General features: G+C 46.9%; 1 protein-coding gene across 2 annotated transcripts in view; it reads right to left on the bottom strand.

The window, feature by feature from the left end:
- Positions 1-21,608, bottom strand: part of LOC137429002 (FYVE and coiled-coil domain-containing protein 1-like) — a 168,241-nt gene extending 146,633 nt beyond the window's left edge. For both annotated transcript variants that reach the window (XR_013623915.1, XM_078780921.1), the window contains exon 1: positions 21,376-21,608. Coding sequence is in view for 1 of the 2 variants with exons in the window: in XM_078780921.1 (XP_078637047.1) it covers positions 21,376-21,569 (194 nt within the window). In the remaining variant the exon portion in view is untranslated. The remainder of the gene's footprint in view (positions 1-21,375) is intronic.
- Positions 21,609-21,911: the final 303 nt, after the last annotated feature.

Below are 21,911 nucleotides of genomic sequence, written 5' to 3'. Positions count from 1 at the left end.
AATCGCTCCTCACTCGCCTCTCCAATCGCTCCTCACTCGCCTCTCCAATCGCTCCTCACTCGCCTCTCCAATCGCTCCTCACTCGCCTCTCCAATCGCTCCTCACTCGCCTCTCCAATCGCTCCTCACTCGCCTCTCCAATCGCTCCTCACTCGCCTCTCCAATCTGCTTTCCCCGTCTCGTTTCTCTCGTTTTTCTCCCGTCTCGTTCTTTTTCTTGCTCCAAATCGGCCCATCTCGCCCGCCGGCCCGTCGGAATCGGAAATCGGCCCGTCTTGCTTTCTTGCTTGCGCGTAAATAAATTGTGTTCATTACACCATTTCTGGATCTGATGACTTGCCAGTAACCATTTTGTAAAAATTAATGTGCAGCATCGAACTCAATATGTCGAAATGTCACACACATCCATGCCCATGGGGATTCCCACGGGTGACCCCGCAAGTTTGCATTGACGTTCGTCGATGGACTCGGTCGCCCGTCTCATTCGTTTTCTTGCTACATCCTGTTCAAGTCTGCGTTCATCGATCGTCTCATTCATTCTGGAAATAGAAGTTTCCACGCAGCGCATGAATTGTCACGATCCTCAAGAGGAAGTGTCTCATAATCATCAAATGATAAATGGCAAGTAAATTATATTGTGGAAAATTAAAGATTTCAAATAAACCTATTTAAAGTGTATGCGCACATAACTAATAAAAAAACGAAGAAATATCTCTCGGTAATTTCCTGAAACATATTTTACTTCCGGCTAATAATGTTGAATGAAATAAAAACGAAGAAATATATGTCGGCATCATTGTTGACGTTTTTGTGACGACTGTCATCAAACGAAAAAGTAATATATCTTAACGGAAAAGCAAAAGCGAATTTTTAATATATATCGACACGTTGCCGTTGGTGTCATGTTGGGCGGTGTATGATACACCATGACGCGATTTTTAAAAATATATCTCTGCATTTTCCCGCGTGTGTGGAATGTTCTCAATTATTGCTGACACCGAGTCCAAAACCATCGATAAAAATGAAATCATATAGTGAGTTAGATTGGAGATAAAGGCGTGAGAGAGACTCAATGGCCTTGAAGTTACAGGCGTTTGAGAATTCATTTCGTTCTATAAACGGCAACTTTCATCGGATTTTCTTCCCGTTTTTTTTCAACCGAGTCTAAAACTATGTTAGCGACTGTGAAAAATGAAATGGTATATCGAATTTGATTTGAAATAAAACTGGGAGAGAGAGCAAAACACCACAGGCCTACAAAACAGGCCTCAAAGCTATGCGAGTTAATAAAATGGTGGATATTTGTTTATAATTATATGAAGGCACTCCCAGAATGGGTGGAGCTATGGGTGGAGCTACTCTGCAAACCGAGTAAGCCACACCCCGGACAGACACCCAACAGATAGACAGACAGACAGAATCATCTACGGCTATTATAATATAGATAGATGTACTCGTTCCAAAAGTATGTAATTAATATATGTACTCACATTCCAATGTTATGTAATTAATAGATGCAATCGTTCCATTTGTAAATAATTAATAGATGTACTCACGTTCCAATGCTATGTAATTATCCTGCGCTCGTGAAGGGAAAATCGGGGGTTAAGCATTGAGTTACGTATGTACGTGTGCCGTGTCTGCATTTAAAAAATTCATTTTCTCAGCAACCATTGGTCCCAATGACATTAAATTTTCACGATAGGAGGGCCTCCTCCTGGAGAATGCTTTAATGAATATTATGACGTCATAGGTCACGTGGTACAGGCGCCATCTTGGAAAAACGTTACACCTCAAAATCTCCCAAACCGCTCAATGAAAAAAATTGAAACATGGCTCATTGCAAATACTCACCATGGGAAATAAGACATGTTGATGATGATGTCATCTGTGCCTTAATTATGACATCATAATTTGACAAGTACACCGCTTGATCTGATGAGTATGGGAAAAAAAAATCCTCTGCAAGTGTTAGTCCGATTGGCAGGAAATTTTCAGAATATGAGCGGCTCCTCCTGTGGATTTTAAAAAATGATAATAATGACGTCATAGGTCACGTGGTACAGGCGCCATCATGGAAAAATCGAAAAAAGGTTGCACCTCTATATCTCCGAAACCGCTCCATGGGAAAAAAACTGAAACATGGCTCATTGTCAAGTACTCCACTTGGGGAATAACATATGTTAATGATGATGTCACCGGTACTTTCATTATGACGTCATAATTCGACAAGTACAATGCTTGATTCGATCAGTATGAATTTTTTTCTCTGCAATTCTTCGTCCGATTGACATGAAATTTTCACCATATGAGGGCCTCCTCCTATAGAATATTTTAATGATTATTATGACGTCATAGGTCACGTGGTACAGGCGCCATTTTGGAAAAACTTCGCACCTCTATATCTCTGAAACCACTCCATGGAAAAAAATAAGACCTGGCTCATTGTCACCGACTCCCCATGGGGAATAAGATATGTTAATTATGTCATTGGTGCCTTCGTTATGACGTCATAATTCGACAAATACAACACTTATCCATCCGATCATTTTTTTTTTTTTAAATCAGCAACTGTTGGTCTTATGGACACAAAATTTTCACCATAGGAGCGCCTCCTCCTTTAGAATATTTTAATGATAATCACGATGTCATAGGTCGTGTTACAGGCGCCATCTTGGAAAAACCGAAAAACGTTGCACATCTATATCTCCAAAACCGCTCTATGGAAAAAATTGAGGCGCGGCTCATTGTAAATAACTCCATATGTGGAATAGGTGTTGTTAATGATGACGTCATTGGTGCCATAATTATGACGTCATAATTCGACAGGGACAACGCTTAGTCTGATCAGTTTGAAATTTATTGAGCGTGATCTAAGCAACAATTATTTAGAGAATATAAATTTATGATGTCATCGCTCACATGGTCTGGCAGCCATATTGGATCAAAAAAAAAGAAACGTTCAAAAACAGAAGAGTTGGCTCACCGAGTTGACTGCGCAGGGTAAGTATTCTATGCATACCATCTAGTCAATAGATGCAATCGTTCCATTTATATGTAATTAATAGATGTACTCCTTATATTTGTATGTAATAAATATATGTACTCGCATTCTAAGATTATGTAATTAATATATGTACACACATTCCATTGGTACGTAATTAATAGATGTACTCACATTCCAATGGTATGTAAATAATAGATGCACTTGTTCCATTTGTATGTAATTAATAGATGTACTCATTCCATTTGTATGCAATTAATAGATGTACTGTTCCATTTGTATGTAATTAATAGATGTACTCACATTCCAAGAGTATGTAATTACCCTGCGCTCGCTAAGCAAAAAGCGGGGTTAAGCATTCAGGTACGTACGTACGTGTGCCATGTGCCGCAACAGAGGTGGATTTACAATGTACAGTACACCACTTCTCTCACACTCAGTGGGCGCAGTCTGTACAGTACTCGTGAGAGATGTCATCTGACCTAATTGATAGTATTTTTGTGCCAAACCCTTTCAAATGCCTTCATGAAGAGTGGTAAAAGAAGGATCATAAAGCTATTCGCTTGGACATTAAAAATGGATGTGGTGAAGCAATTTGAGTGTGGAGAGCGTTTGGTGGACATTGCCCGTATGCTCAGCCTCTCTCTCTCGACCGAGGACAATTACGAGTAACAACAACAAAATAAAGTTGAGTGCCTCATCATCTCATAAACTGCTCCACCCCCACAGAAACCGAAGCTGCTCCAATTTATCATTACTTTCCCCAGCATCGGCCAACATATAGCGGAAATATCACCATTTAAATGGTGATATTTCCGCAAGTGATACTCTCTTCTAGAACACACAACCTCTACTTTCTCCCTCTCCTGACAACCTCCCATCTACTTTCTCACCAATCCTCTCCAAGAAGTTCTCTCACTCAAGTTTTTGGGTCTCACTATCTACCATGACCTTTCCTGGGAAACCCACATTTCCAAGCTGGCCTCCAAAGCCAGTCGCTGACTGGGCATCCTCAGTCATGTGAAGTCCTTCCTTGGCACACCTGAGCTCCTCACCACATACAAGGCTTTCATTCACAGCTCAATGGAATACTGCTCTCCCCTCTGGGCTGGTGCTCCTGCCTCACACCTAGCTCAGCTTCATGCTGTTGAAACCAAAGCATTCAGAATCATTGGAATCTCCCACGATGAAGCTGATTGTGAGGGCCTTTCACTCACTCACCGCAGGCAGGTTGGTGGTCTTTCTGTCTTCTATCAACTCCTATCCGGCCTAGCTCCCCCAGCTCTATCTGTGCTCTGTCCCCCAAATATTCCCACAGGTCGCATAAGTTCTGCCAGCAACCCTCTTCTGGTGAAATTGCCAAAATCAAGACTCTCTGCTCACCTTCACTCTTTCATTCCTCTTTACTCCCGCCTCTGGAACAAACTCCCGCTTCTGGAACAAACTCCCGCTTCTGGAACAAACTCCCGCTTCTGGAACAAACTCCCGCTTCTGGAACAAACTCCCGCTTCTGGAACAAACTCCCGCCTCTGGAACAAACTCCCCCACTCCCTTCAATCCCACTTCTCCCTCCAGGTCTTTAAAACAGCTGTTCACCACCATCTCTTATCTTCCCCCATCCAAAACCTTGATCTTTTCTACCCCTGTTAATTCACCCCAGATCCACCTTTTTGAAATAAACTTCTTTCCTGGAAGTCCTAGCAGTGTCCATATGTTTTGTACCACTCCCACCGCCCCCCCCCCCACCCCCACGCCTCCTCCACCCAAGCCCTCTCCCTCCTGCAGATCTCCAGATATCCCTGTTCTCTGCTGTTGTACTTGTGTGCTTCCCTCTCTCCCTATCTTGTCTCCCGCTCCCTTTATTGTATGTTTTGTGTTTTTTTTTTTTGGTTTTTTTTTGATGAATGTTAGCTCTAACACAAGCCTCGATCTTGCATACAAAAAAAAAAAAAAAAAAAAAAAAAAAAAAAACTTGAAAAAGAAATGGGATATACTGTAACCATATTTGCCTCTCGCTAGACCATAATGGAGGGTTTTTGTGCTATAAAATGCAACGAAAATAGAATTTTCAACAAAGTAACAAGAAAACTCCTGTGGCAAGGGTAGATATAAAACATCTCAAACCAAGGTTGCTGCATGCAAAATCCACCCTCCCCAAAATAAAAAGTTGCCATGGATACATCAAATTGTCCACTTCAATAAAATTAAACTAGACGATCTTAATCAAAGCTCAGGTCAATCGGATGAAAACTGACGAAAATAGAAATTTGACCATGAGTTGATCTATGACGATTTGACCCCAAAAATATTTGGTTTTCCAATTCCGTGATGTACAATGCAATTGCTCTTTAATTTCCAGGTTAATCGGATGAAAGTTGATGATTTTATAAGTTTGACCTTGAGTTGACCTTTGACCTTTCGACCTCAAAAATCGTTGGTTTCCCAATTTCGCGACTCAATATGCAAATGTTCAATTTTCAAGTCAATCGGTTAAAAACTGAATTTTAGAAATGTGACCTCAAAATCAATAGGCTTCTTCCTTATGGTTAGTGAAGATCCGTTTAAAATTGTGACCTGTAAGCAATTGTCTGACAGATAGACAAACAAACAGACAACCAAAATAACAGGACAGACAACCAAAATAACAGAACAGCCAGACAGAATAACGCACAAGACCAACCAATATACTTCAACAAGAAATGAAAAAATCTTCGATTTTGCAAGTCGTGAAAAATCACTCAGTGACACTTGGCAAAAGAGAACAAAGTAGAATGGTACCAAGCAAAGAATCCTTTGACCTCACAAATAATTGGAAGTTGAATTCAGTGACCTGATGTGAAAATTGTATTCAAAGTTCAAGTGAATCGGATGAAAATTGAGGATTTTAGAAATTTTGTAAGAAGTGGTTGACCATTGGCCTATGTTGACCTTTTGGCCGATGATGATCTCAAAAATAGTTGTTGGTTGAATTCAGTGACCTGATATGAAAATCCTATTCAAATTTCAAGTCAATCGGAAGAAAAATTGAGGATTCTAGAAATTTGAATAAAGTGGTCAACCTTTGGCTTATCTTGACCTTTTGACCTCAAAAATAAATAGGATTCTGTCAGATCACCAACTCTGCTATTTGGTGAAGGTTTGTGATAACATTAAAATAGTGACCTGGAGGCAAGTGTAAGTGAGCGGACAGACAAACACACAAACAAACAAATACACAGACCGGAGTGATCAACATACTGTCCAAAAAAGTTTTTTGGGCCAAATATATGTACTTGTGGATCTTTGCTTCAATTTTGCAAGTAATACAAGTAAAAAGAAGCAGTTTCCAACATAAATAAATAACTTTTCAATTGAGCATTACATTTTTTGCTATTTGTTTTGTTGATGAAAGACACACAGAACTACCATAGATATCTGTGACCACAAAGCGATCGTCAAGGGTAAGGCTCCCCCAACCCCCCTGATCCAATGATGGCCATATTATATGCTGACTGCGATATGACCTTAACCTTCAACATTTAGGGATAGCGTGTAATTTAAGAAAATGCATCCATCCATAAAACCTGATGTTGGCTTAGTGGTTAGGGTGCCGGCTTGGGATCCTCGGATCCTGGGTTCGAATCCCGGTCGATCGCTGAATTAACGCCAGGGGGGTTGACTCAGCCTGTCATCCTTCGGAGGTCGGCAAATTGAGTACCAGCTTGCTGGGATGAATGATCCCGGTGTGTACCCCAATTTAGAATAGGTACACCGCATCCCTGCGCATCGTAAGAGGCGACTAAGGGTTGGCGTCAGGAAGGGCATCCGGCCGTAAAAACATTGCCTCAAACAGGGAACTATGATTGTCATGGGGCCCGCAAGGCCATGGCCTTAAAATGATCATTCATTCATTCATTCATAAAACCCAACATCATGAAAATAGGAGTAAAATTAAGTAAATGTGCCTTGCTCTTGGATATTTATACAGGCCAATTTCATTCCGATCAGACAGATTTGTCAAGTTATGGTGAAAAATGTTAAAATGTCAATAATTAGGCTTCCCCCAAGCTCAGTGGCTGTGTTACTGGTTTTCTTGTCAGCATGTCCGTGTGTGTGTGTGTGTGTGTGTGTGTGTGTATATGTGTGTGTGTGTGTGTGTGTGTGTGTGTGTGTGTGTGTGTGTGTGTGTCAGCTTTACTACGAGCCAACGTATAACAACAACAAAAAAAAACTTTTTAAAAAAACAACATTGTATTGCCATAAAAATAAAAAAAAACACCTTTAGAGGCCATTTTTCCCCGCAAAGCGGGGGTTGGCCTTTTTCGGGCACCGTGGTTGTTGTTGTTTTTCGGTCCCCTTTTTGAAGCAATGTTTTACGGCCGGATGCCCTTCCTGACGCCAACCCTTTTTGCCGCCTTTAACGACAAACAGGGAATTACCAGTGAACTGGTACTCAATTAGCCGACCTCAGAAGGATGACAGGCTGAGTCAACCCCCCTGGCGTTAATTCAGCGATCGACCGGGATTCGAACCCAGGATCCTAGGATCCTAAGCCGGCACCCTAGCCGCTAGCCCAACACCAGGGATTGTATTGTATTGCCATTATTGACGCAAAATTTCATTCCGGAGGTCCAGTTGGATCTGCCCTACAGTTTGGACATTGGCAGAAAAAAAAAAAACCTAAATGCTGGTTTAGTTGTCCTCAGGGTCGAAGAACCTCTGAGGTACCATTAAAAATTGAGGGCACTAATTGTAGAAATAGACCCTACAATGGGTATAAGTCTCCATCTATCCTATAAGGGAGGCTTAATTAGTCATATCAGTTTATACTACTACTACTACCACCACTACTACGACAACAACAACATCAGCCCCAATTACTGCCATCTTATTTAAATGTCGGCCATGAAAAGTTTTTGGCCTACTAAATGAAATGGCTGGTCAGGTCTGACGTTTGACTGAATGTGACAGAAATTTTGAATCTGGTGAAGGAAACAAGATAACTCGCTTGCTCTTTGTGAGCGAAAGTGTGGGATCGTTAATGTCCACCAAACTAACTTCGACAGACAGAATCCCCAATTGAATGTCCATCAGATGGACGGCACACACATTGAGGCCTCAGCATGCCTGCAAAACACCCCTCAAAATACACTCACTTATATAGAATTGAACGCTGAATCCGAAAATGTAAGTGAAATTGCCTTGTTTTTTTTAACATTATCTTCTATATATTCTAAATATATATCTGTGCAGTGTCTGTCTTGTGTTGTGTTGTCACTGAACTACTCCCTCAAACTTTTGTGAAATCGTACTATTCCAACTTGACCCACGGTGGGAGAATGCGCTCTACTGAGTGGCGTTCTAGTTATCTTTTGTGAACGTTTAACTGAAATCTCAAAAAGTACCATTTTGTGCAGCGTTTCTGCCTTAAAATGCGTGCATGCTTTGTGAGTAACTTTTCATATACCAACATTGAATTTATAATGTGCTTGTAGTACAAAACCATGTAGGGCTAGTGGGATAACCGAGAAGTCGGTGCACTCGCTTCTAAGCTGTCTAACCTGAGTTTTGAATCCTGACGCAATTTAAACTCTATGTGTGACTTCAAATAAAATTGTAAGCCAGAAAAACGTTCGTTTCATTCCTTAGGGATACAACATGTAAAACTGGCCCAAACGTCAAAACAAAACTCGCTCATTTTAAGTCGTACAAGCTAATGCGACCACTCATTCTTCTGGGAGGAATCCCGTGCACATGCTGGTCACACTTATAACTCACCTAAGTCTTTATAAGTTCATCAAATACTGACACCGCGATTGACATTCGCTGAGGTAAATGTTGATCTCTTCTGAGGTAAAAAAAATTAATAAATAAAAAAAACAGTTTTAAAGCATTATACGTATCAAACGACACATTTTATGAAACGGGGAAACCTAATACACACTTTGGTGGTTTTAAAATGACAGAATATGTCTTTATTAGAAAAAAAAAAAAAAAGAACCTTGAAGACGACGCTGCAAACAAACTACACCGCTGTAACGCATAACCACGAGTTTAAACTACATTTACAACAAATATGAAAACTATTTTCATATCATAATGTTAAATATACAATATATAGAAGATAATGTTTAAAAAAATGAGCCCTATCTTCCAATGGTAAAAAATCCTTCAAAAAATTCCTGGATCCGGAATAATATCCTGAGCTTCACCAAAAACTAATCAATTCTTCCTTATCCCAAGGGCAATCATCCCACCAACTTTCATCCAAATCCGTTCAGAACTTTTCCAGATATCTTGTTCACAAACACACGCACACACACACACCTCGTTTTTTCATTTCTGTTCCTTACAATTCTATCCCTCTCTTTCACACACCACACACCACACACCACACACCACACACAATTAATTGTAAAGTATCGGTTGTTTCTAAACTTAAATAATTTAAAGGATTGTTGTAAATGATGTTAATTTTACAACATCCCATATTCAACTTTATTTAAATTGTAAACCTCAAACATAGTTTCTCCACCTAAAGCAAGAACGTTAACCTGTAAGCAACTGACTAGTTCCCCGACTGCATGGATCATCAGCTGGTTCTTCCTCGAGGTTTCAATCCTTTCAGGCCAGGCCCTCTCCAAACGGCGGATCCACAACCTCGATCATGGATCCACATCAATAGATGGTACATCAGTAGATCCACAACCTCGATCATGGATCCACATCAATAGATGGTACATCAGTAGATCCACAACCTCGATCATGGATCCACATCAATAGATGGTACATCAGTAGATCCACAACCTCGATCATGGATCCACATCAATAGATGGTACATCAGTAGATCCACAACCTCAGTTGCGTCCAGGCAGTCAGTCAACCCATCAATGCAACATCACTTATCCCAACTTTACTTGCAATAGGATTTAATGTGTGTGCACACAACACACACACACGGACACGATCGAATGCATTAGTCCCTGGCGGGAGTAATGAGATTTTCTTGGCAGCCTCACACTTGTGAACCCAACGGGTTATGTAAATGCAGAACCACACCGCAGAACAAAGAAGGAGATGGGCTAAAACGATAATAAAAATGGTTTAGTCACCGAGTGGTACGTTTGACGACATTGGAACTACATCCCGATTGGAAGCTCGAGCTGCCGAGACGTCATTCGAGACGTGCATGCGTGAGCGAACCAGCAAGACGCACCAAGACGCAGCAAGACGCACCAAGACGCAAGGGACGCAAGGAAAAGCGACTTCTTTAGCAACCGAACGTACAACGAAAGCTGAAGAAGGAGCAAGCTAAAGGGACGTTAGACAACACGGAACGACAAATAAGGTACGCAAACGTTTTCACATACAGTTATGAATTATTATTATTGTAAAGAATGAGTTTTAAAGTTATTAGGAATTTATTGTGTGATCGACTCTTCACTCTTGTTGTGCTTGTTGAAAATAAAAACGTATTCTGTTAAATACAATTGGAAACTACGTCACAGATGAGACGATATTTGGTATTGTGGCGGACACAAAAGCCCACTGGCGTGGTGACATCATTCCACGCACCAAGTGGGCGGTGGCCACGCCCGAGGGGTAGGCGTGGCCTCATGATATACCCCGGGCGACCAGCCCGGAGGAGCACAGTGTTACAGTGTAGTCTTACAATAAAGACGTTTATATGTTACCGCTTGTCCGCTTCCTCCTTGCTCACAAGCAGCGCGCGTAACGCCGCGCTTTACTGGTGACCCTCGACGTTGGATCTGCCGGAGCGATCCTTCCACACGCGACGCCATCGCCATGGCCGCCTTCGTCAAACTTCCGGAATTTTGGGAGGCTCAGGCCGAAGTCTGGTTCGTCCAGGCCGAAGCCCAATTTCAGCTTCGGCACCTCACCGGCGATGACACGCGCTACTGCCACGTCGTCGCCTCCCTCGGGCCCGGCACGGCCGCTCGAGTTGTGTCCGTCCTTCGCCACCCACCGGACGGCCACAAGTACGAGGCACTCAAGCGGCTACTCCTAGCCACGTTCAGCCTCACGGACGACGCACGGGCCGACCGCCTCCTGGATCTCCCCGAGCTCGGTGAGACGCGCCCGTCGGTCCGAATGGACCATATGCTGTCACTGTTAGGCGACGAAGCCCCCGGTTCGCTATTCCGGGCGCTTTTCCGTCGCCAACTTCCAGCGCAGGTTCGCCTCGCGTTGGCCGGGACCGGGCTAACGGAACCCCGAGCATTGGCGGCCGAGGCGGACAAGTACTTCGCCGCTTCGGACACGCGGGCGAGCGTTGGCGTGGCCGTCACGGCCTTCGACGCTGCTGTTCCACAGCATCATCTTCCACAGCACGCTGAGTTTCAGCAGCATGCTGATACGCACCTCGTGAACGCCGCCACGCCCCGCCCACCGCCGCGGCGAAAACCGCCACCGCGGGGAAACCCGTCGACTCCACCGGCCTGGCGGAGCCAGCCGCGCTCCTCCAGCTCCACCACCTGGTGCTGGTTCCACGCCAAGTTCGGCCACGAAGCTCGGCGGTGTCATCCGCCGTGCTCCTTCAACGGGTCGGGAAACGCCCGGGCCGGCGCTCAATTGTGGCGATGAGCGCCGGCCGTTCGAGCAGCCTGCTGTTCATAACGGACACCTTCTCCGGGCGCCGTTACCTGTGCGACACGGGAGCACAGGTGAGTGTCATTCCCGCCGGCACGTCAGACAAGCACGCCGCGGGTGGGGGCCCCGCGCTGCTTGCCGCGAACGGGACGCCCATCCGTACGTACGGAAAACGCTGCCTCTCTCTGCGGTTTGGAGGGCAGGTTTTCCGATGGACGTTCGTCACCGCCGACGTGCCCATGGCACTGCTTGGCGCGGACTTCCTGTGCGCTAATGGGCTCCTGGTCGACGTCAAGCGCAGACGGCTTGTCCAGGCCGAGACGTTCAGCTCGCTCGCATGTGCGTTGCCCAGCTCAACGAGCGGCTTGCCAAGCGGCTTGCCGAACGATTCGGTTCCGGCCACGTTGGTCTGTACGCTTCCGGCAGCGGACGCATTCACCCGCCTCCTCGCCGGCTTCCCGGCCCTCACGCGGCCCACCTTCTCGGCGGGGGCCGTCAAGCACGGGGTGGCCCATCACATCCCCACCGTCGGGCCACCGGTCTACGCCCGGGCACGCCGCCTCGAGCCGACGAAGCTGGCGGTGGCAAAAGCGGAGTTCGCTACCCTGGAGCGACTCGGCATCGTTCGGCGCTCAGAGAGCGCTTGGGCGTCGCCGCTGCACATCGTGCCGAAGCCCGGCGGGGGATGGCGACCGTGCGGGGACTATCGCCGTCTCAATGACGCCACGACTCCCGACCGCTACCCCGTCCCCCACATTCAGGACTTTTCCGCCCGTTTGGCGGGCAGGTCCTTCTTCTCGAAGGTGGACCTCATACGCGGCTACCATCAGGTCCCCGTCAGGCCGGAGGACGTCCCGAAGACGGCGGTCATCACGCCATTCGGACTCTTCGAGTTCCTGCGCATGCCCTTCGGTCTGAAGAATGCGGCTCAGGCGTTCCAGCGACTGATGGACAGCGTCCTGCGCGACTTGGATTTTGTCTACGTCTACCTGGACGATATCCTCGTCGCCAGCGCGTCCCGCGAAGAGCACCTACGCCACCTCCGCACGCTCTTCGAACGCCTGGGCCAGCATGGCCTGATTGTGAACCCCGCAAAGTGCCGGTTCGGCGCCGCCACAATCGATTTTCTGGGGCACCGTGTCACCAGGCACGGAGCCGTCCCCCTGCCGGCCAAGGTGGAGGCGGTGAAGGGGTTTCCGCGCCCCCGCACGATCAGAGGGCTGCAGGAGTTCCTGGGCATGGTGAACTTTTACCATCGGTTCCTGCCCCGTATCGCCCAGCTCCTGCGCCCCCTGCACGAAGCTCTCCGAGGTAAGCCGGGCAAAGGCGACGTTACCTGGACCGAGCAGATGGACACGGCGTTCACGGGCGCGAAGCTCGCCTTGGCTAACGCCACCATGCTCGCGCACCCGGCGCCCGATGCACCGATCGCCCTCACCACCGATGCCTCGGACTACGCGGTGGGCGCGGTGCACGAGCAATGGGTGCGTGGAGCTTGGCAACCGCTGGCGTTCTTTAGCCGGCAGCTTCGCCCGCCCGAACGCCGTTACAGTACCTTCGACCGCGAGTTGCTCGGACTTCACTTGGCGGTCAGGCACTTCCGCCATCTGCTCGAGGGCCGGGCGTTCACTGCCTTCGTCGACCACAAGCCGCTGATCTTCGCGATGGGCAAGGTCACCGAGCCGTGGTCGGCCCGGCAGCAGCGTCACCTCTCGGCCGTGTCCGAGTACACGACGGACATCCAGCACGTCGCGGGGAAGGACAACCCGGTGGCGGATTGCCTTTCCCGGGCCGTCGCCCACGCAGTCCACCTCGGCATCGACTATGCCCGGATGGCAGCGGACCAGGCCGCTGACCCCGACGTCCAGGCCTTGCGGACCGCCGTCACGGGCCTCCGCGTCACCGAGGTGCCGTTCGACGGCGCGGGCGCGGCCCTCTTGTGCGACGTCTCCCTCGGGCGTCCTCGCCCCATTGTGCCCGCGGGCTGGCAGCGCCAGGTGTTTGACGCCATCCACGGCCTGTCCCACCCGGGCGCGAGGGCCTCCCAAAGGCTGATCGCCGACAAGTTCGTCTGGCATGGCCTCCGGAAGGCCGTCCGCGGCTGGGCCAGGACATGCCTCGCGTGCCAGCGCGCCAAGGTGCACCGGCACACCCAGGCCCCGTTGGCCCCGTTCACGGTGCCGGAACGCCGGTTTGACCACGTCCACGTGGACCTGGTGGGACCTCTGCCCCCCTCGCGGGGTTTCACCCACGTCCTCACCATGGTGGACCGCACCACCCGGTGGCCGGAGGCCGTGCCCTTGGCGTCGACAACGGCGGCCGATGTCGCGCAGGCTTTCATCGCCACCTGGGTCGCCCGCTTCGGCGCCCCCTCAGACATCTCATCCGACCGCGGCCCCCAGTTCACCTCGGAGCTCTGGGGGGCGGTTGCGCAGGGGCTCGGGGTCCGGCTGCACCGAACCACGGCCTACCACCCCCAGGCTAACGGCCTGTGTGAGCGATTTCACCGCTCATTGAAGGCCGCGCTCCGGGCCACCCTCCGCGACGGCGGCTGGGTCGACAGGCTCCCCTGGGTCCTGCTGGGCCTCCGGACGGCGCCCAAGGAGGACCTGCGCGCATCCGCGGCGGAGTTGGTCTTCGGGCAACCGCTGCGGGTGCCGGGCGAGTTCCTCCCCGACTCCACGGCACCATGGTCCGCGGCACAGCAGCGCTCCGCTCTGCAAGAGACCGCCCAGAGGTTCGCCCCGGTGCCAACGGCATGCCACGGGCACCCACCGACGCACGTCGCCCCGGAGCTTCGCACGGCGGAGTACGTCTTCGTCCGCCACGATGCCCATCGGACACCACTGCGGCCCCCGTACGACGGGCCTTTCCGCGTGCTGGAGACCGGGGCGAAGCACTTCACCCTGGACATCGGCGGTACTCCTGACCGCGTTTCGGTAGACCGCCTCAAGCCGGCCCACCTCGATGTGGACCATCCACCGCCAGTGGCCCGACCCCCACGTCGGGGCCGCCCTCCTGCGGGCGGACCCCCGGCACCGCCCAGCCCCGCCGCCACGCCGCCCCCCGGTCCTGCACCCATCCCAGGAGCAGCCAGGGGCATCCCACCTGGCATCCCTGCACCCCGGACGCCGCCGATCGCCAGGGGGCGCTTCGGCCGGGTCATTCGTCTGCCCCGCAAACTGGCCCTCCAGGTGCGCGGGAATTCTGGGGGGGCGCGTGTGGCGGACACAAAAGCCCACTGGCGTGGTGACATCATTCCACGCACCAAGTGGGCGGTGGCCACGCCCGAGGGGTAGGCGTGGCCTCATGATATACCCCGGGCGACCAGCCCGGAGGAGCACAGTGTTACAGTGTAGTCTTACAATAAAGACGTTTATATGTTACCGCTTGTCCGCTTCCTCCTTGCTCACAAGCAGCGCGCGTAACGCCGCGCTTTAGTATAATAATTTTAATGTTTTTGGTTTAAGATGAAGATTCATAACGTTGATTTAATAGATGTTTAAACAACACATCGTTTTACGATTCGAAAGACGTACAACCTGTGGTTTGGTTTTTGAAGACGTAGAGCAATGCACACTATTTTCCTTGTCGTCAAATGTTTTTCACACTTATCTGCCGGGGTAAAACCTCAAGCGATTACACCCTATCACAGGCTCGCAAAGCCTTTGCGGTACCATTGGGAGTGACGCAGAACTTTAGCGCAGCGCACAAGATCGAAATTCAAAATGCCACGTTCCACATAACTATCTTAAACCAGGTCATGATATTTAAGCAGTTCATAAATTACATGGTCCGGTATGAGAAGTCACAAGTACAAATTACATGCATTTCTGTTAAATGTACACTTTCACCTGGTGCGAACGTACAAAAAGATAGGTATAAAATATACTGGGGTAATATACAAAATACCTCTCTTTAAAATACAACACCTCACTTTTGTTAGCTTTCACCATGAGATACGTAAGAGAAAAACCCAAGACAATCTTATGTCGTCCGCAGGAAAAAGCTGTGACATCCAAGGGCCTCCAATATAAATATATATAAATTTATATATATATATATATATTTATTTATATATATATATACATATTTATATTTTGTGAAAGGAGAGTGAGACACAGAGATCAAAATGAACAACACAAACTTCTCAGAAGTAAGTATTATACTGTTACTTTACTGCAAATATATCTGTGAAAAATAATCCAGCAGCTTTGAGCCTTCACGACTGGTCCATAGAGAGGTTTCTGACGAGAGAGGAATGAGAGAGAGGAATGAGAGAGAGGAATGAGAGAGAGAGGAATGAGAGAGAGAGGAATGAGAGAGAGAGGAATGAGAGAAAGAGGAATGAGAGAGAGAGGAATGAGAGAGAGAGGAATGAGAGAGAGAGAGGAATGAGAGAGAGAGAGGAAGAGAGAGGAAGAGAGAAAGAGAGAGAGAGACAGAGACAGACGTTGATCCAGAGGGGACACAGAGACGTTGATCCAGAGGGGACACAGAGACGTTGATCCAGAGGGGACACAGAGACATTGATCCAGAGGGGACACAGAGACATTGATCCAGAGGGGACACAGGGACATTGATATGGAGGAAAGATATAGATATTGAGATGGAGGAGAGATATAGACATTGAGATGGAGGAGAGATATAGACATTGAGATGGAGGAGAGATATAGACATTGATATGGAGGAAAGATATAGACATTGATATGGAGGAAAGATATAGACATTGATATGGAGGAAAGATATAGACATTGAGATGGAGGAGAGATATAGACATTGAGATGGAGGAGAGATATAGACATTGAGATGGAGGAGAGATATAGACATTGATATGGAGGAAAGATATAGACATTGAGATGGAGGAGAGATATAGACATTGAGATGGAGGAGAGATATAGACATTGAGATGGAGGAGAGATATAGACATTGAGATGGAGGAGAGATATAGACATTGAGATGGAGGAGAGATATAGACATTGAGATGGAGGAGAGATATAGACATTGAGATGGAGGAGAGATATAGACATTGATATGGAGGAAAGATATAGACATTGATATGGAGGAAAGATATAGACATTGAGATGGAGGAGAGATATAGACATTGAGATGGAGGAGAGATATAGACATTGATATGGAGGAAAGATATAGACATTGAGATGGAGGAGAGATATAGACATTGATATGGAGGAAAGATATAGACATTGAGATGGAGGAGAGATATAGACATTGAGATGGAGGAGAGATATAGACATTGAGATGGAGGAGAGATATAGACATTGAGATGGAGGAGAGATATAGACATTGAGATGGAGGAGAGATATAGAGGGAGAGCGAGAGCGAGAGCGAGAGCGAGAGGGAGAGGGAGAGGGAGAGGGAGAGAGAGAGAGAGAGAGAGAGAGGAGTGATCTAGACATTGAGAGATAAGAGATACAGACATTGAGATGCGTACGCAGACGCAGAGAGACCACTTCAGGGAGATTTTTAAGGAGGGGAGGAGGAGATTTATTCAGTGTGTTTAACAGGTCAAGGACTAATATGATTGAGGAAGTACGTTTTTGCATTTGCTGTATTGACATGAACATTATACAGTCATTAAAATTCATTGTTCAGGCATTAACAAAGAAATTATCTTTTAATAAACGCTGTTCCCACAGAACTATAGCATCAACTATAGCATCAACTTTCTCATTTGTCCAACAAATACCCCGGTGATCGCAGCACCAATCATCACCTTCATGCTTTTTCCACTCGCTCTGCTTGGAAACCTGCTCGTGCTGGCCCTTTTTATTCGAAACCGCTACCGCCTCAACACCCTTGATATCTACATCATCAACCTGGTGCTGTCTGAGCTCAGCTTCACGTTGGTGGTGCCATTCATCAGCCATGGAGAATTTTACAACAATTGGTCATTTGGACCCATTGTCTGCAAAGTTGTTCACTTCTATTCCTCTTTGTATCTCTACATCCACGGCTTTACGCTCTGCTGCTACAGCATCTACCACTACCTGAGTGTTGCTCACACGAGCTGGCTGCTCCAGCACCACAAGCTCATTCACACATACACTGCCTGCATGGTCATATGGCTGTTGGCGGTCGCTCTATCAGTGGTCGATGCTCGTTTTTACAGCAATGAAAATGATGCCGATATGAAGTACTGCACACGGTTCATTTTGAGTTATCACAGCTTTAACGATATTTATATATCAGCGGGGTTCGCTTGTCTGAAGCTGCTGCTGGGCTTCTTCACACCGTTTATCGTCATCCTCATTTCAGCCTGCGGCGCTGGCGGCGCCCTGGCATACGCCCCGGCTGCCCGGCGCCGTCGAGCTCGGGAGTTTTCTGCCGTCGCGGGAACTTTCTTCCTCTGCTGGTTCCCGTACAACGTGTGCGATCTCCTCGTGTCCTTATCCTGGCTAGGTGATGAAACCGAAACTTTTGATTGCGCGTTCGAGTATGCAATGCTCGTGTACTGCCTGCCCCTCACTCGCAGCATGGCATTCCTCTATTGCTGCATCGTGCCCATTCTGCACGTGTTGCGCAAACGTCGTCAACGAGCGCAACTGAAGCACATGGGGAGACGACTAACGGAGCTGTTACGACAGCAACTCGGCTCAAGGAACGGCTCGCAGCGAAGGGATGCGCCAGCCGACCCGAGCAGCAAATAGTCCGCAAACTCCACAGAAGTGATCGAACTATAGTGACAAACCACGATAACAGATGCACTTGGAGGTTTGTTTTTGTACAACTCACGACAGGTCATGCACAAACTGGCATTGCACAGGATTAACTACCAGTGGTCAAAAATCAAGGGGCGCGTGTGCGTGGCATGTGCACCTTTGTATTATTTATACGGGTGAGAACAAAGCAATATTAATGGATAGACAAATAAATCCGTTTAAAAGAGGAGACCGAATGAAACTGCAATTTCTGTGCTTACTTGAATGAATGGATGATCGTTTTAAGGCCATAATTTCTGTGCTTACTTATTATTATTATTATTATTATTATTTTTTTTTTTCATTATTTGGTTAAGCATGTCGTTCGAACATAGAACATTCTTTGTCCGTGACTGCTTGAGCAGACACACATGAGCCGATAACAAGAGAGGAATGAATCAAAAGAAAAATGAAACAAATACTATTTATGTGCGGACGATTCACATTGGGGGTTCCTTTTATTGAAGCTATCTATTTATTCCATATGCAAAAATGGAGAAATGTTTCCAACATCATATTTTCCCCATTATGCCTGATCACATATTCCCAATTATCCCTTCCCTTAGTCCTAATACCCCACGCATTGACACACAACATGCATTCTATGCATGGCAACGGAACGTCCCCACAAAAGTGCATTTATTCCCCCTTTGTTCAAAACACACACCGTCATATCCACACCTCTCGGAAGGTATTGTCAGTCCGTATCTTGTACTCGAGTTAGAACAATAGCACTCCTTAAAGGTCTCTGTCAAATTAATTTCCCTGTTGAAGTTGAGAAGTCTACAAAATCCAGAACACCTCAATAATTCAGAGACACAGTAAAGTGTGGTGTTCTGTGATGCAGCACCCCCTCCATCATCTTGATATTTCAAATAAGGCAATTATTGGGGTGTATGTACGTCTGATCATTATAGAATCACAAAAGGGCTCAGCCAATCTCCACTAAATTTCCAATATGTGCTGGGGATACCCAGGGCCAGGTAAAAGGCACAAAATAACCCCACCTCGCACCACGTGAGGGTGGGCAGACTTACGATTTTCATCTGTGAATGTGGCACAGTGCAAGTGGATTGCTGACTACTACTGGAGAGAGAGGGCACAAAACAGGCACAAAACAAACTAGCCATGGCACAAAACACATTTGCCCCACATCCTCCACCACTCCATCCCCCTCCCTCCAGCCCACTCCCAGGAGCTCGACCTATATCAGAATAAGGAAATCATCTGTGTGTGTGTGTGTGTGTGTATGTAGGTATGTCTGATCATTATCATATCAAATGACTGGGCCAATCAGGGGAGATGACAAGCAATTTTCGCATGTACATGTGGAATAGGGCAAGCGGTTCAACCACCGATCCCTGCACAAAGGAGGGGTATTTTTTTTCGTTGGCTCAGAGTTTGGCACGTCAATGCACCATCATAAGCTACGGTGAAAGGAAATCTGACTGTGGGTGGAAGAAGAAGCTGTGGAGCCACATCAAACTGGCATTGTTTGCCATAAAATAGCAATGCGTGAATTGATACCTATTTGGCATCAAAATGAGGTCCATGAGGACCTTCCGATTAAGTACAATAACTGTCAAGTCAGAGGCCGAATGCGAATGTACATGGTGTCCCATGAAAGGTTAAGTTTTATTTTATTTGCCAGTTCTTAATCCATGATAGTTTGGGCAAAATGTTGCATTGTTTGTCAAGAGACTCTCGTAGAACAAGTGTTCAGTTTATTTTTGGACATGGTACCTAAATGACATCGATGAATGGAACAAAAGGGTAGCATAATGTTGCTCTACACTGAGACAGTGTATGACTGGTGCAACAACGCTTCAGACTACACTTCAGACTTTTTACCGCATTTGTGGAATAAGGACTGGGACATGGGGACACAATTGCTCATGCGGGATGGTGCAACTCCCCAAAGTGTGTGAGTTGTCTTGGACTATTTAAATTCTTGTCTAATTCTTAAGATCACCTCATTTCCCTCAAGTTTCTAGACAGGTACCTGCTTGTAACCTCAACCTAAATCCATGCGATTATTTTCTGCAGAGACCATTAGAGGAAGACCCTCTCATGATCAGGCTGTTGATGCTCCTATGGTTGGCAGCAAGTGCCCCCGGAAGCATTGGCGGAGAGTGGCAATCATATGTGTGGGTAAATTGCGTTGCATACTCAGTCAGGGTCGCCCAGATAGCTCAGATGGCAGAGCACTGGTTTTAGTTTCCACACATATGTCAATCAATTAGACCAAAGAAGAGTTGGAATATTTACACAAAGGTCACAAACTTTAATGGAGATTCGGAAAAAGATTGCGGAATTGTGCAACTATCAATGAGGACTTGAGTCGCAGGAGTATTAAAGTTAATCCATCATTTGGAGGAAGTGGAAAAACTGGTCAATGACAAATTATCTCCAAAGAATATAATATTTTTCATGTTTCATGAATACATTGTTGTTGTGCACACATTAAAACTATTAAATTACAATTGGAAATATGTCATCATTTTGTGGCCCATCACAGAAAAAAAACAATTCGTACACATACGGACATCAGGTACAAGGTTGAGGGGCCGTTGCCGAAAAACCTCTGAACAGTTTCCATGATCAAGATAGGTTAATCTTTCCCGTAACAAAGTGCAATGCCTGCATGGAAGGTTTGAACTCATTTCGCGTAAAATGCAACGCAAATAAATGAGAAAAAAAAACAACCAGGCCTTGCACAAGATTTTGTACGAACTTTAGTCGCTGTAGGATAAAGATTTCCCCCAAGTGACGAAATGTTTCATCAGACACAAAAAACGTATTGAGAGTCAAACTACGATCTTATAAAGATGTGCTCCACTGGTCCTAGCACGGCTTAGCTCGTGCCAAACGCGTGTAACATGAAAAATCTGAAGTAATTATAATCCTGTCGTATTATTTCGTAAAATTGGGTTTACAAACCGAAACAATGAAACAAAAATGGGGTGGAAAGGTCTGTGCACACCTAAAGTACTGAGATCATTTGTGGCGGGGGCACATAAGCAAATGATAAATGGCTGTGTCTGTACTTGTGTGGGATGACTTACTGTGAACAACCAACTTGTGCCTCGTCGGATCGCTCGAGGTCCGACAGGCTTTGATCAAGCTCATCCTCGGTGATGATGTCAAAGGCGATGTCATCAGGAGCTGGAGGTGCTTGTCCTGCTGAGGGCAACCACAGTAAATAGCCAGCAAAAAGCATACCTCCACCAGGTTGAACAGTCGACATTTTGTATCCCATTGACAGGCCGGATATTCATTTGGACTTTAACTAAAATCTAATTGCCTGGTTCTTGTCATACACCCAACCTGTCCACCAAATTTCATCCAAATCCATCCATAACCTTTTTGAGATATCCTGTTCAAAGACAGACAAACAATGACAGACGAGGGTGAAACCATAACCTCCGTCCACCTTTGGTGGTGGAGGTAAACTTGCATTACCAAACTGCATTCTCAGATCAAAAATGGCACGTGCTGCTTCCTCGCTTGTTGCTCAGCATTTGGAGGGTGAGGAACAGACTAACCATGGGATTATATTCCACGAGGAGGGAGACTGCAGAGAGAAAAGTGGTACCCAGAG

This window comes from Myxine glutinosa, chromosome 6, assembly GCF_964187855.1.
Source record: "Myxine glutinosa chromosome 6, kmMyxGlut1.1, whole genome shotgun sequence".
Taxonomy (NCBI): domain Eukaryota; kingdom Metazoa; phylum Chordata; class Myxini; order Myxiniformes; family Myxinidae; genus Myxine; species Myxine glutinosa.
This window is presented reverse-complemented; position numbering and strand designations above follow the sequence as displayed.